This window comes from Dromiciops gliroides, chromosome 5, assembly GCF_019393635.1.
Source record: "Dromiciops gliroides isolate mDroGli1 chromosome 5, mDroGli1.pri, whole genome shotgun sequence".
Classification (NCBI taxonomy): domain Eukaryota; kingdom Metazoa; phylum Chordata; class Mammalia; order Microbiotheria; family Microbiotheriidae; genus Dromiciops; species Dromiciops gliroides.
Window position 1 is genome coordinate 180,012,000 of NC_057865.1, and position 16,203 is coordinate 180,028,202.

At 36.4% G+C, this 16,203-nt stretch overlaps 1 protein-coding gene across 22 annotated transcripts in view; it reads left to right on the top strand.

Annotated features, from left to right (window-relative positions):
- Positions 1–16,203, top strand: part of C2CD5 (C2 calcium dependent domain containing 5) — a 126,127-nt gene that overhangs the window by 70,892 nt on the left and 39,032 nt on the right. For all 22 annotated transcript variants that reach the window (XM_043968658.1, XM_043968661.1, XM_043968668.1 and 19 more), the window contains 5 exons: positions 3,121–3,261; positions 7,975–8,038; positions 9,927–9,988; positions 10,181–10,279; positions 13,926–14,015. In XM_043968658.1, the coding sequence (XP_043824593.1) occupies positions 3,121–3,261; positions 7,975–8,038; positions 9,927–9,988; positions 10,181–10,279; positions 13,926–14,015 (456 nt within the window). The remainder of the gene's footprint in view (positions 1–3,120; positions 3,262–7,974; positions 8,039–9,926; positions 9,989–10,180; positions 10,280–13,925; positions 14,016–16,203) is intronic.

Genomic DNA, 16,203 nt, shown 5'->3' on the forward strand with positions numbered 1-16,203 from the left:
TATCTCTTGGACAAATCACTTAATTACTTTGGGGCTCATTTTATTTATCTATAAAATGTTATACTGGACTCTGTGGTTTCTATTCATCTTCCTACTTCCAATGTTTATATTCTGGAATGTGCATATATGCAAGCACATTGGGGCATTGGGTTAGAAGATTAATAATAACTTAGGGTCCTAATGATTTGTTTGAATTAAGTTTTTCTGCTTTAGTAATTAGTACCTGTTAATAAATTAGCAGAAATATCTGTTTTATTTGTTGGCATTTTAGAAATGGGAACTTGTTAGTATAGCAGATAGAATCATGGTAGAATAATAAATTTATGCATTTTATCACTGTTGCATATTTAGTACAGTGTTATTTATCAGTTTCCAGCTGATACCTAGCTAACATGTGGCTATTGTGTTGGATAATAAGAATCAGGGTCCAAAAAGATCTCAACAGGTAAAAGTGCTGGGCAGACACTAAGATGAAATTTAATAGGAACAAATATAAAATAGCACACTTGGTTAAAAAAATAATCAACTTCCCTAGTACAAGATGGGTGTGGAAGATGGCAGAGACGGGAGGAGGGTGGTATGGCTAGGTTCTTCCAAAAAAGATACAGGCTTTTAGTGGCCTGCAATCTTAATGTGAAACAGTATTATGATATAACAGCCCCAGAAGATAATTTGATCTTAGGTTGCAAAAATAACAACAATAAAAATATCTTGTACTTATATTACAAAACATCTTACATATGTTTTCTCATTAGATTCTTCATAAGAACGTATTTTCTAGGACTAGAGCAGTAATAGTCCTATTGTACTCTGCCTTGGTCAGAACACAGCTGGAATATTGTGTTGAGTTGTAGGTGCCACATTTTAGGATAAACATTAATGAGCTGTAGGGTATGCTGAGAGGAGAGCATTTAATACTGTATCATGAGGATTAGTTGAGAGAACTTGGGCTGGTTAGCCTGGAAAAGAGAAACCTTAATGAGAGATTATACTTGTGTTTAAATATTTAATGATGTTATATGGAAGAGAGATTATATTTGTTTTGCTTAGCCCTAGAAGGTAGAAGGTAGAGCTGGGTTTAATTTGTAAACAATCAGATTTAGGCTTGATTTATGGAAAGTTTTTCTAGTAGTTAGAACTATTTAAAAAGTATAATGGACTATCTGAGGACATAGTGGTGGGTTCCTTCTTTATTTCTCATTAGAGTTCTTCAAACAATAACTGGATGACACTTTTGAGGTACATCATTGAAGAGATCAGGGACGGGTAGATTAGATCAGGGCTTCTTAAACTTTTCTACATGTGACCCCTTTTTGCACGAGAAATTATTATGTGACCCCGGAAATATATGTATATAAAATAGGTATACATATGTTGCCAAATTTTTTGTGACCCCCACATTCAGTTGTGCAACCCCATATGGGGTTGAGACACACAGATTAAGAAGATAGGGATTAGATGACCCCTCAGCTTCTTTCTAATTCTGAGGTTATTTAATTCTGTGTATATTATTATGCAAAGTAGAACCCTCTGCTTTTCAGATTTGGCATAGCCTTCATTGAAAATGGTCTCTGTACAGAGTGTTTGCACTGATTTTATTTTTAAATGCAAAAAGACATTTCTGGGGGCAGCTAGGTGGTGCAGTGGATAAAGCACTGGCCCTGGATTCTGGAGGACCTGAGTTCAAATCTGGCCTCAGACACTTGACATTTACAAGCTGTGTGACCCCGGACAAATCACTTAACCCTCATTGCCTTCACCTCCCCCCCTCAAAAAAGAAAACAACCCAAAACATTTCTGCGATAGAAATTCAATACATAATGTTTATATACAGAAATTTTCTATCAGCAGAGCATAAGTAATAGTATTTCAAGTTTCAAAGAGAAAGGTACTGGTGGGAATAAAACTTTGGAAACCATGTATCCAAAAGAGCAACCATTTAATTTATTTTAAGATAAATTCATTTTTAATTAGCAAGCATTTATTTTCTCTCCCTTACACCATTCACCCCAAAAAAGAAGAAAAAAGAAAATAAATTTTCATATTGTCCATAAATGTCTCATTCTGTATCCTAAGCTCATCACCTCTTTGTTAGGAGGTGAATAGCATGCTTCATCAAAGATCCTTATTGTTGTTGATCTCTCAAGGTGTTCTTTTTTTTTTTTTTTTTGGCAGGGCAATGAGGGTTAAGTGACTTGCCCAGGGTCACACAGCTAGTAAATGTCAAGTGTCTGAGGCTGGATTTGAACTCAGGTCCTCCTCAATCCAGGACTGGTACTTTATCCACTGCACCACCTAGCTGCTCCCAAAGTGTTTTAATAACGTGTAAATTGTTTTCTTAGTTCTGGAGAACAACCATTTTAAATAAGGTTAGGGTATATCAAATTTCAAATAGTTTCACAGGTACTGTTGCCATGTATTCCTAACAAATTGTACCACCAAATAAATTATCATACAATACACACACTGGTAATAAACTTAAAAATTTACCTCTCAAATAATTTTTGTATTTGTATGTTATTCATATATATATACATATATATATACATACACATATACATACAAACACACATGTACATATGTATGTATGTATATACAAGTGACCTTTCAGACCTTATAACTTGTACCATATCCCTTGTCTTTGAGTTTTTCAAGCAGTAGTAATAGATTTGTAGGAATACATTTTCTCTCTTTTTGGTCTGTCTTATGACCCATGGCATTTGTAGGCTAGTTGAATAGGTTGCAGATATTATTTATGGATGGCCACATAACAGAGAAAAAAACTAAGGAATACATATGTGTCCTCATTTTTATCTTTTTCCTCCAGTGCTAGCACAATGTCTCTCACAGAATAGGTGCTTGATAGATGTTTGTTGAATTGAAATGAGCACAATATTCTGAGATAACCAGGCATTGTTAATCACCATGGAGGTTTATCATTTTTAATTTTACCTGCAGAGAGGATCTATTAGGATCCTACTTTGGAGGTGTATATCACTAATGAAGAATGAAGAAAATATTCAAAGGGAACTTTCCTGATTTGACTATTTATGTACATTTCCTTTATTTTTTTCTTATTGAAATGGAAAATTATTATGTATAATATGTTCTATATTTCAGGAAATACCTGAAGAGATAATAGGATCTCCCATTCCAGAGCCTCGGCAGCGTTCAAGACTATTACGATCTCAATCTGAAAGTTCTGATGAAGTTATAGAGCTGGATCTCTCACATGGGAAAAAAGATGCCTTTGTGCTAGAGGTATTCCTGATATGTTATGTTTTTAAAACATTTAGAAGAAAAAAGTCCAAATTATTTTAATTGTTCTAAATTGAGGTATAACACTAAAAATTGTATATCATAAAGTATCTTTAAAGTACTAAGCTTATACTTTAGGAATATTAGAAAGAAATGATTAAAATCATAAGTGGGCCTTTTTGTGCTACAGGTATAAAATGATTGAATATGTAACTGAAGCTATAAAAACAGATATTTCAGTTATTAACAAGTTTCAATATCCTTGTTTAGGCCTGTTCTTATAAAGCTGAAAATGGGAAGTCAAAATAGAAATCTGAACTTTTTAAAATAACTATAATTATTGTAGTTATATTGTATAGCTCAGTATCACTGAATCATAAAACACTGGAGGTAGAAAGTACTTCTGAGGTCATCTAATGCAACTCATACACGAACTGGATTCCTCTCTGCAAAATCACCAACAAATGGAGTCCACTACTTCTCCAGGCTGTTCATTGCATGTTGGAACTGATCAATTTTTTTAGGAAGTTTTTCCTTACATCCACACTTCCAGCCTCCCTCCCTATCCCAATCTTTCCCCTTCGCCCAAACAGTCACTGACCAGGGAAGTCATTCCTAGTCAGGAGATGAAACCTGACCTCTGCCTCTGCCGGTGCTGCGGCCCCTCCTTCCTCAGCAGCCACACTGAAGAGTAAGAAAAGAAATTCTCTATGCCATAGTCCTTGGTCACTGTCAAATGGTTCAATATCAAAAACTGATAAGATTTTATTCAAGGAAATTACACTAAAAATGAATTCTCATCTGCCTTGCCACTGTACCCTAAGGATCACTGGGTCTTTCTATGCAGCTTTTAGCTGAAGCCTCCTGTACATGATGTCTTCCCTAGTTAGAATATGAGCTTTTTTGAGAGCAGGGACAGTCTTCTTTTTTCTCTTTGTTTCCCCAGCACTTAATACAGTTCTTAGCACATAATAAGCACCTAAAATGCCTTTTCATTTATTTGTGCCCTAAGTCTGACTCTGTTCTTTCCCCTTATTGCTACCAGGTCTCAGAATCACAAAAAGTCAACAGTAGAAGGGACCAACATCAACAAATCATGTAACCTTTGTTGAAGACCTTTATTGATAGGGAACCCAAAACCCCTTTAAGCAGCTCACTTCACTTTCGGACCCATCAAATTTTAAAGGAATTTTTCCTTATGTCAAGTTGAAATCTGCCTTTCTTTAGCCTTCTACTTGTTGCTCATACTTCAACCCTCTGAGACTAAGCGGATAAGATTTGATCCTAATTCTGCAATAGCTCTTTAAATATTTGAAGGCAGACACCCCCAACTCTGCCCCACCAAGTCTTCTCTGGTGTAGGAACCCCCTGCCCCCCAGTGGCTAAACATTACCAATTCCTTCAACCACTTCACACATAGCATGATTTTTTTTTTTTTATGAGGCAATTGGGGTTAAGTGACTTGCCCAGAGTTACACAGCTAGTAAGAGTCAAGTGTCTGAGGTCAGATTTGAACTCAGGACCTCCTGAATCCAGGGCCGGTGCTCTATCCATTGTGCCACCTAGCTGCCCCACACATGGCATGATCTTGAGGACTTTTATAATTCTGGTTTCTGCTCTGAATTCTCTCTATCTTATCAATATCTTTCCTAAATTTGTGGTACCATTTAAAGATTGATCAGGTTTGAGTATCACCTCTTGTTTTGGACACTTTGTCCCTTTTAATGTAGCCTACCTCTCAGGGTTGTTGTGAGGATCAAAGGAAATAATATTATAAAGCACTTAGTCCAGTGCTTGGTTTACCTAATAAATGCTTCTCACCTCCCCTCTCCTCCCTTCCCTCCTCCCTCCCTTCCTTCTTTTGACTACCATATCACACTGTTGAGTCATATTCAGCTCGTAGTCAACTAAAATGTTTAGAACTTTTCAAGATAAATTGCTGTCCAACAACGCCTTCCCCATCTTATACTTGTGGAATTGACTTTTTAAAGCTCAAATGGAAGACTTGCATTTACTGTTAAATTTTGTCTTACTAGATCTTTTTTTTTTCTTTTCTTTTCTTTTTTTTTTTAGTGAGGCAATGGGGGTTAAGTGACTTGCCCAGAGTCACACAGCTAGTAAGTGTTAAGTGTCTGAGGCCAGATTTGAACTCAGGTACTCCTGAATCCAGGGCCAGTGCTTTATCCACTGCGCCATCTAGCTGCCCCCATCTTACTAGATCTAATCCAGTCCCTAGCCTATCAAAGGAAGACCTAACCTTTCAAAAATTAGATCCTAAATCTGTTATCCAACATGTTAATGTGTTATCTTAGCTTTGACTCATGCACATTTGGAAACTATGTCCTCTGTGTCTTTATTTGTCATTGATGATTGACACTGCACAAAGAATAGACACTTGAGGCACTTCACTTAAAAGACCTTCCATGTTGGCACTGATTCATTAATTTTGGGTCATTCAAGTAGTTTTGAAGCCATCTGACCATGTTCTGCTTATTTCACTAGCCCATATTATTCTTTTCCACAGGAGAGGTATGACAGTGCAAATGCTTTATTGAATTCTGGGTAAATTGTAATCAGTAGCCTTCCCCTGATTACTATTACTATTACTATTAAAAACTGTATTATAATCGAAGCTTAATCTTAAGGTTAGTTTGAAATGTCATTGGTAAAAAACGTGCTGGCTTTAAAAAAGAATAACTTTTGTGTCTTTTGTATATAAACCATTTAAGTAATTTCCCATTAATCCTGTTCTACCCATGCCTCTTCCCCCATCCTTGTAACAAAGTAACACATTTAAACAGAGTCAAATGGCCTAGAAAACATTTCTGACACTGTACCCACAGCATTTCTTTTTCATCACGATTTCCTTTTCTGGATGTTCAGTAGTCAACCGCAAATAATATGTTGTAGAATTTTGCCAGGAATTGAAGTCAAGCTTTATAGGCCTATAGTTTGCCTAGTCTTCAGGCCTATGGACACTTTCTTCTCTTTTTAAAACACTGGAATATTTGCACTTCTCTTGGCCTTGGCACATCTTCCTGTATTACATTATACTTCTCTCTTCTGTTTTTGTGGCTACCTTTGGTTTTTACACTTTCGTTTCTAAATTTATTCTTCCCTCTCCCCCTACCTAAGAGAGCCATTTTTTGTAAGCCAAGAATAAAAAAGACGAAAAAAATCAATTCAGCAAAACTGACCAATGCATCAAATGAGTTTGGCAGTGCATGCAGTGTTCTGTATCCACAGTCCTCCACTTCTGCAAAGGAGGGAGGGAAGTGTATTTGCTCATTTCTTAGGGATGTTTGGTCATTATAATATTAACATAGCGATAGATTTTTATTCTTTTCATTTTTATTGTTGTAGTCATTGTATATATTGTTTCCCAGATTCTGCTTATTTCATCAGTTCATAAGTCTTCCCCTGTTTTTCTTCTTCATGGTCATTTCTTACCACACAATTATATTCCATTACATTGGTTTCTCTGGGAGGGTGACCAACGTTTGCTTTGTACATGGAGAACTTATGTTTTACACTGAAGGAAACACCATGATAATGAATTCTTTGTAGGTAACTGAAAACTTTCCCTTGCCCTTCATACTTGTATCAGCATTCTCTAGCTCCTGCCATTCCTATTTGTGACTGTTGTAGATAACACTAATGGTTAATAGGTCTGGTAAATCAGCTATCTGTCATATGTGTTTGACATTCTGTGGGTTTGGTTAATTCCTTGGAGACTTCTAAGTGAGGTTAAATTTATTCATGGTATGCTTTATGCCTTTTATTGTGATATGATATTAGTTTACTCATATGCTTTTGCTTGGCAATTAGATTTCCCTTATGCAAAAATCTTAATCAGAAAAAATATAATAATTACGAGGAAGGGAGGTAAAAATTTTCTTACATGATAAGATTCAGGAATAGGGAGAAAACCAGTAGATGGCATTTGGGTCAAGATTAACAGGGCAGAGATAAAATTGATAGTGTCATTTGGAGTAAATATATTAACACACCACCTGAGGATAGAGAAAACAGCACTTTGGGGGAGGGATCATAAGCCTACTGTATAGAAGAGATGTTAAACTTTTGTTCTGCTTGCCTTCAAATGTCAGAAAGAGGAACAATAGGTGGAAGTTTTGAAGAGGCAAAATTTCCTAATAAATAGAGCAATCTTAAAGTGTAATGGGTTACTTTGGAAGAGAAAGGTTTCCCTTCTTTGGTGAAAAGCTAGATGACCATTTGTCAGATATGTTATTTGAAGGGATTTTTAAAAGTATTAGTAGAACTAGAAGGACTCTGAGGTTCTGTGATTCTGTGCTATCATTGGTGTGAGTACTTATTCTCTTTGATGGCGTGTATTAGAAGTCATGTAGACCTCATTTAGTTTTACCCTTTTGTCTTTTTTCTCTTCTCTGACTCATCCTTCATTCATCTGCCAACATCATTTTGTTAAAGCACAGGTCTGACTTTGATGCTTTTCTCCATAATTGTGGCGTCTCGTTTCCTATAGAATTCTTTCACAACCTGGTTGCATCTCTTCCCAGCCACATATACTACCCCTTCTGTTTCTAAGCAGAGGCCTTACCTCTGGAAGAAAAAAAATTACTCTTTAATGATGAAATTCACTGTTTTTCAATATTTAAGATAATTTTGGGGTTTTATTTTGTACTTAATTATGTGTTATTTGTTATTTTAACCTAATTTGTAAATTATTTTAAGATTGATGACACAGATGCCATGGAAGATGTACATTCTTTACTTACAGATGTTCCTCCGCCTTCAGGTATAGTTTAAAAAAAATCTTGGTTTTGTGTTTTTTATTTTAAAATATTTAGTAAATTTTTTATGCTTCATTTTATAATACTTTTATTGATAACTTGATTTTAATATGCAATAAGGAAAAATGTGATAATTCTGGTAAAATATGTAGGGAAAAGAGGGTGGTAGATGAAAGAGTTATCTGGACAGCAATTTAAATATATGAAAATCTTAGGGGTAAAAAATAGGGATCACATACATTGATCTAAATATTTTCTAAAGAGTAAGAAGCAATTGAAATCATGATCTTTACTTCAGAAGAAACCAGTCTTTACAAAAAATATCCCTTGTGCAAATATTGCCTACTGCACCACAATGTTAGAGTAGTACATATTCGCAGAGATTCAGGAAGGTGTAATGTATAGCACCTTTAATTTACAGCCAAAGAGATGCAATTTTTATTGAGTTCCATCTGTGTGCAACAAACTAGATTACGTGCTGTTTAGTAGTGATGTTATTATTTTCCATCTTTGAAAGAATTCACTAAGAAAAATTTGCTTCTATGTTCTTTAGCACTTTAAGTTGAAGATTATATCATATTGTTCAGTAATAAGAGATAATTTTTTTTACCAGCCTTTCAAATAAAATTTTTAGAATTTGTTCTTTGAGATAACTGTTTACCCTCATTATGTTTGTTTGCAAGGAATCCTGCAACAAGAATGTATTGAAAAAATTACTCTTTGAGTTTGTTGCTAAGCTTTGGGGAAGAAACAGAAAAGGAATGTATGACATGGTTTTATAAATCTTTTATAAATCAAGGAAGACTTGGGGAGCATGGGGCTTATGGCTCTTTTCAAGAATTTGTAGGGTTGCCATATAGAAGACGTAGCACGCTTGTTCTTCTTGGCTCCAGAGGGGAGAATTGGGGGCAGTTGCAGTTTTCAATTCAGCAGGTATGAATAAAATACCTGCTCTATGCCAGACACTGTGCTGGGGGGTGGGCATGCAAAGAGAATATTAAAAGCTCCTTAAGGAGCTTACATTCCGATGGCAAAAATAGCCCCATATGTAAGAAGTAATTTGTTTAAGGGTTGATAGTAGTAGTACTTTTCAGGGGGTAAGGAAATGCTTAATGCTGAAGGTGACCCTTGAGCTGAGCTTTGAAGAGAATTGGGGGTCCTAGGAGGTAGAGGTGAAGAGGAAGGGCTAGTCCAAATAAGAGGGATACAGCCCGTGTAAAGGCTTGGAAATGAGAGATGGGTCAGCAAATGGGGCAGTTGGTTAGAGTGTAGGATATTTGAAATTGTGGAATGAGTAGATGAAGAAAAGTTTTATATGTCAAATAGAGGGCTGCGTATTTTGTCCTAGCAGTGAGAGGAAGCCACTGAAGACAATTGAACTCCAGTGACATAGTCAGACCTGTGCTTTAGGAATGTCAGTTTGGGAGCTGTGTGGAGAATGGACTGGAAAGGAGAGAAATTTGAGGTAGGGAGACCTATTACCTATTATTAGAGAAGACTCTTGCCCAGGTAAGAGGCAATGAGGGTCACAACTAGCATAATTGTTATGTGAGTGAAAAGGATTTATTTAAGATCGTTTGCGGTTATAGAATCCACCTTACTGGATATGGGAGGATAAGGGAAAATGAAGTTGTAGATGCCCCTGAGCTTGTAAACCTGGGTAATTGGAAGGATGGTACTACGCTCAACAGAAATAAGGAAGTTTGCAGGATGAGTGGGTAAACACCAATCTACTCCTAAGCCAACCTTGTATTTGAATGAGAGAATGAAAATAATAACTTTGAATGTAATCAGGAAGTTCCCATTATGTAATTTTTAAAATGTGCTATGCCTTAACATGAACATAAATGCAGTATATTTCATTTCTTATTCACATTTTTTTGGGGGAGACAGGTTTTTATAGCTGCAATACAGAAATTATGCCTGGCATCAACAATTGGACATCTGAAATACAGGTAAAGCTTTCAGACTTGCTTATTCTCTAAAGCAGACCACATGCATGATGTCATCACACTATCCTATATATGTTAGATGTGAAAAAAATGACTGTCATGTTCTTTGTAACATGTCATCAGTTGTTACTATTGCATTTCTTACAGGTTTTCATAGTATTTAAATTTCAACATGTCTTTATGTCTTCTATTTAGATGTTCACTTCAGTAAGAGTATCCAGATTAAGCAACATTAACTTGACAAATCAGACACTTAATAAGAATTTTAATGATCTCTGTGAAAATTTGCTCAAGGTAGGAATATTTTTTTTAAAAAACTGATTATATCCTGGTCTCACAGTATTTAGAGCTGAGAGGGGCCTTGGAGATTTTTAGCTGAGGCCCAGAGGCTCAGTGGCTTTCCAAACATCACATGGATTGAAATAAGTAGCTTAGAACAGACTTTAACCTAAGCCCTCTGACTCCAAATCCTGCTCTAGATGTTTAAAAACTATTGGAAAAGAAATATTAGAGTTTCTCTGAATTATTTGGTATAATAATATGAGGCATTGTGAGAAAGCTGAATTGTACAGAAATCAATTCAGCAAATTCAACTAACATTAATAGCATCATACATTTACATTGTGTGTCTGTGGGGTACCAAATTACAGTAATAGGAAGAGCACTGGAGAGAAATATGTGCATTATCAAAAAAGGAGTTGGGCTATTCATGTAGTGAGAGAGATGATGGAAAGCCTCTGAACTGCACTGTGAAATATATCATTACCAGTGAAAGGCTTCCAGCATCTTGGGTTTGGGTTTTGTGGAGGATTTATAGGTGAACGTGGCCAAGAATCACATAGAATGAGAAGGCATGGATCGATTATGATCTGCATTGATGGAGAGAATGTCCAAATTAGACATTTCCAAAGTAATTTATTTTCTCTTACATAATCTTCTCCACAGGTAGGTAGGTAAGGTAGGTAGTTTAGATATCATTATCTCCTTTATACAGGAAACTTGAGGTACAATGAAGTTAAATGGTTTGTCCATGGTCACATAGTAGGTATTTGTTTGTTTGTTTGCTAGGCAATGGGGGTTAAGTGACTTGCCCAGGGTCACACAGCTAATAAGTGTCAAGTGTCTGAGGCCGGATTTGAACTCAGGTACTCCTGAGTCCAGGGCCAGTGCTTTACCACTGCGCCACCTAGCTACCCCCTTAAATGTGGGTATAAATGGACTTTTTCTTTTTTCTTTTTTCTTTTTTTTTTTGGTGAGGCATTTGGGGTTAAATGACTTGCCCACGGTCACACAGCTAGTGAGTGTTAGTGTCTGAGGCTGGATTTGAACTCAGGTCCTCCTGACTCCAGGGCAGGTGCTCTATCCACAGCACTACCTAGCTGCCCCTACACATAGTAGGTATTTGTTTTTGTTTTTGTTTGTTGGTTTTTTTTTTTAGTGAGGCAATTGGGGTTAAATGACTTGCCCAGGGTCACGCAGCTAAAAAGTGTTAAGTGCCTGAGGCCGGATTTGAACTCAGGTACTCCTGACTCCAAGGCCAATGCTTATCCACTGTGCCACCTAGCCGCCCCCACACAGTAGGTATTTGAAGAGGTAGGATCTGAAGCCAGGTCTTTCTACTACTTCACAGTTCTATAAAATATTAATAAATGAACACATTTATTAAGCAATACTCTGTGCAGTTCTGGGTGAGGTACCAAGCTTAGATGTAATAAGACAAGGTTCTTGCCCTCATAGAGCTTGTAGTCTTCTTGGGGGATATTATGCATGCAACAATAACTATGATAAAAGTAATGCAAGAAAAGTATATGAGAAAGGTATAGAAAATGGCATTGTGAGGTTTAAGGATAAGAAATGTCATTACTTATTCGGGGCATTGAGGAAGGTTTTGTGGACAAAGTGACTTGAGTTGGGCTTTAAAAGATCAAAGGGAGTAAACATTTGGAGTGAAAAATCACGGACAATGTATTACTGGTGTAGGAAGCAGTATGAGTCAAGACACGGAGGTGGAAAAATACAGAGGCATATTTATATAGGGGAGAGCAAACAGTCTGGTTTGCCTGGAACATAGCGTATATGGAAAGGTGTAGTTTGAAATAAGGGCAGAAAGGTAGAAGGGAGCCACATTGCTGAGAATCTTAAATAATCATCTAAAGAGTTTGAACTTTGTTTGCAGTGGGGACTCATTGAAAGGTTTTGAACAGAAAAGTGACACAGTCAGATCATGAAATGAGAAAGATAACAGTAATTGCATTATGAAAGATGATTTATAGAAAGCGTTCCATTCCGGCTATTTCCGTAATCACTGTGGCTGGTAACACAAGTCCTCAGTGCCACATGGAAACCAACAAATGTAATATTAGGCTTTATGGAGAGGCATTGCATGCAGAATATGGGGGGGGGGGGGAAATCCCGTAGGCCTCTGATCAGGTCAGACCACCATGTCTGTATTATTGTGTACAGTCCTGGGTACCGTATTTTAGGAAGGACATTGATCAATTGGAGACCATCTTGAAGAGGCTAAGTAGGATAGTGAGGAGAGTCAAGACTGGGATGTGAAGGAACTGAGTATGTTTAGATGGGGAGAAGAAAAGGCTTATGGGGGACATGATAGCTATCTCGAAGTATCTGAAGTGCTTTCATGTGGGAAGGGGTTTAAACTTAATTCTCCTTGACCTCAAAGCAGTGAGTGTTAAGTGTCTGAGGCCGGATTTGAACTCAGGTACTCCTGAATCCAGCGCCGGTGCCTTATCCACTGCGCCATCTAGCTGCCCCCTTATAAAAGGTTCTTAACTTGGGGTCCTTGAATTTGTTTTTAAAATATTTAAAATGGGTTTCACCCATAGTACTTTTTATTTTATTTTAAGCATTTAAATCCTTGGTTCTAAGGAGAGGATCAGAGACTTCACCAGGTTGACTGCCAGATTGGTTCATGTCACAAACAAGGAGAAGGTCTTAGATTCTATGATTAGGTGATCAGATAGTAAGGAGTTGGGAAATGAGTATGTGTGTGGCTAGACAGTCTAGGCATCAGATGCAGATTTTTTTTTTTTCCCTCCCAAAAAAGCTTGTTAGTAAATAGAGTAGTAGCTAAATGGAATAGAAAGACCAAAGGAATAATTTTATTGTTGTTATTTTGGGATATGATAGACTTCACCCTATTTGTAGGTAAATGGAAAGGAGCCAGTAGAGGGGTAGAAATTGAAAACATGAAAAAGAAGGGATAATGATAGGATACTTTCCTGAAGGAAGGTTTGGGAACAAAGGTATGGGTATTATCGAATAGTAGGTAGTGAGTGACTGATCGTACAGGTTAGTTTTGAGGAGTGAAGGAAGATATCTGCTCTAAGTGTTATGGGTAGGCTATTGGGAGATGGATGATAGAAAAGCTTTTAATATAGTCATAGTCATGATAGTAAGTGATAAGAGTAAGTTCTTAACTTAGGTGGATTTGGGTTTTTGTGATACCTTTTTTGGCCTCAGTTTCTCCATCTGAAAAATTAGTGTGTTAAGCTAGATGATCTTAAATCCTTATGGCAAAAAAGAATTGATTAAATAATTATTCTGTGGTTTTCAATATGTAAATATAATTATTAAACAGTTCTGAAGATATAATCAGAATCTATCTACACTTCAAAATATGATAGAGAGCTAGAATAATTAGAACTATTAAGCTGCTTTAAACCTATAATAGATATATGCATTTCTTCCATCTTCACATTTTTAGTAGGTTTACTGGCAAATTTATAAATATATATGTGCTTTTAATTTTCTTTTAGGCAAATTATATTATCATTTTAAAAATAGACACTATAAAAATGGAATGGCTAGACTCTAATCTTTAAATTTTTCCATTGTCTAGAATAAAATGTAATATCAAGAAACACATTTTGCAGACATAGGTAAAATAAAAAGTGATTGATTTTTTTTAATTTAATAGAGCCTGTATTTTAAACTTCGTTCTATGATACCCTGCTGCCTCTGCCATGTCAATTTTACAGTATCTCTTCCTGAAGATGAATTAATTCAGGTAATTAACATTCAACTAATTTATTTAAAGTGTCTCCAGGAGGTCCATTTGGACCATTTTATCACTAATATTTAAATATTTTTATTTAGTAGTTCAGTTTCATACAACTCTTTTGTGATCCCATAGGGGGTTCATATAAACCTTGCCATGCTTCTCTCTGTATTCATCACATTCATTATTTCTTGCAGCACAGCCATTCCTCAAGAACTAGGCATCGATTCTGTTCTCAGTTTTTTGTTGCCACAACAAAAGTGCTATTTTAGTTTCTATAGGGACTTTTGTCACTAGACTCCTACACCTTTGTCATTGACCTTTTCTATACTTTTGTATTTAAAAAAGATGAGTAAAGGCTATAGAAATGATTGTCTTTTACACCAGAATCTTTTGCTCCTGCATTTTTTTGTTGTTGTTCATGAATTTCCATGGCCAAATAATTTGTCACCAAATGGCCAGTGTACTTACTTGCTTTAAGCTAATAGTCACCTAAGAACAGATTCAGAATGTCAATTTGTGAGGCACTAGGTGATCAAGTGAATAGAGTGCCAGACTTGGTGTCGGGAAGATTCCTCTTCCTGAGTTCAAATCCTGCTTCAGACACTTACTAGTTGTGTAACCCTGGGCAAGTCACTTAAACCTCTTTGCCTCAATTCCTTACCTGTAAAATGAACTGGAGAAGTAAATGGCAAACCACTACAGTGTCTTTGCCAAGAAAATCCCAAGTGAGATCATGAAAAGTTGGGCATGACTGAAATGGTTCAACAACAACAAAAATGTCAGTTTGGTATGATTAGATTCTATGATTAGGTGATCAGATGGTAAGGAGCTGGGAAGTGAGTTATGTGTGTGGCTAGGCAGTCTAGGCATCAGATGCAGATTTTTTTTCCCCTCCTAAAAAAGTCTTTGGAACTTGATGGAGCCCACCAGAACCTGCATTTTCCTGGTATCACCTTTAGTAACTTAGTGAGGGTCATCTCCAGAATTTCAGAATCTCTAAGTGCTAAAGAGAATTCACAGACCATCTAGTTCAGCCTATACCTAAACAAGAATCTCTTTTACAATATATCTGACAAGTGACTATCTAGCTTTCTTTTTCTAGACCTCTAGTGTAGGGGAACCTGCCACTTACTGGGGTACCTTATAACAGATCTAATGTTTGCTTTCCTGCATTATAGTTTTTCAAATATTTGAAAATTACTGTCATTTGCCCCCTAAATCTTTTCTCTAGCCTAAACATCTCTAGTTCTTTTAACCAATTCTCAGATTATGGTACTATGAAATCTTTCACCAACTTTCTTGTCAAATAGTAAGTGGGTGCTGTCTAACTTAATGGTATGCTTCATAAAATGTGGCACCTAGAGCTTAATGCAATACTCTCAACATGCTCTGATCAGGACTACCCAAACCCTAGAAAATATCTGTCTCTCAATTCAGCATAAGGACGTTGTGGAGAAGGTGGCCATCTGCATTAATAGATGTAGTTTTCTTACTAGGAATTCCCTACACCAGTGAAATCATTAGTCCCATTAGAAAAATAATGCAACCTAAGAGCACATTAGCTTTTGTGATTATCTCTATCATAGTAAACTTATTAAACTTGCCGTCTACTAAAACTTTCAAAATTTTTCAGCCAAACTGCTGACTATCCAAGGTTCCCCCATCTTGTACTTATGAAGTTGATTTTTTTAAAGCCTAACTTTTGTGTGTGTGTGTGCGGCATTTGAGGTTAAGTGACTTGCCCAGAGTCACACAGCTAGTAAGTGTTAAGTGTCTGAGGTTGGATTTGAACTCAGGTCCTCCTGAATCCAGGGCTGGTGCTCTATCCACTGCACCACCTAGCTTCCCCTTGAAGTTGATTTTTTTTAACCCAAGATTAAGATTTTAATTTTATCTCCATTGAATTTCATCTTAATAGTTTTATCCCAACTTTCCACCCCATTAAAGTATTTTGTTATTCTCCCTCTTTAATCCAATGTTAGCTTTTTCTCTTACCCTAATGTTTTCTGTAAACTTGAAAGCATGCCACTATGTCTTTATCCATGTAGTTAATAAAAATGTTAAACTGACCAGTAATAGGCAGAGATGCATAGGACATTCTAATAGAAATTACCTTAAAAACTGACATTAAGCCATCAAAAATTATTCTTTCTATCTAGCTATTTAGTCAGGTTCAGATCTAACTATATTCATA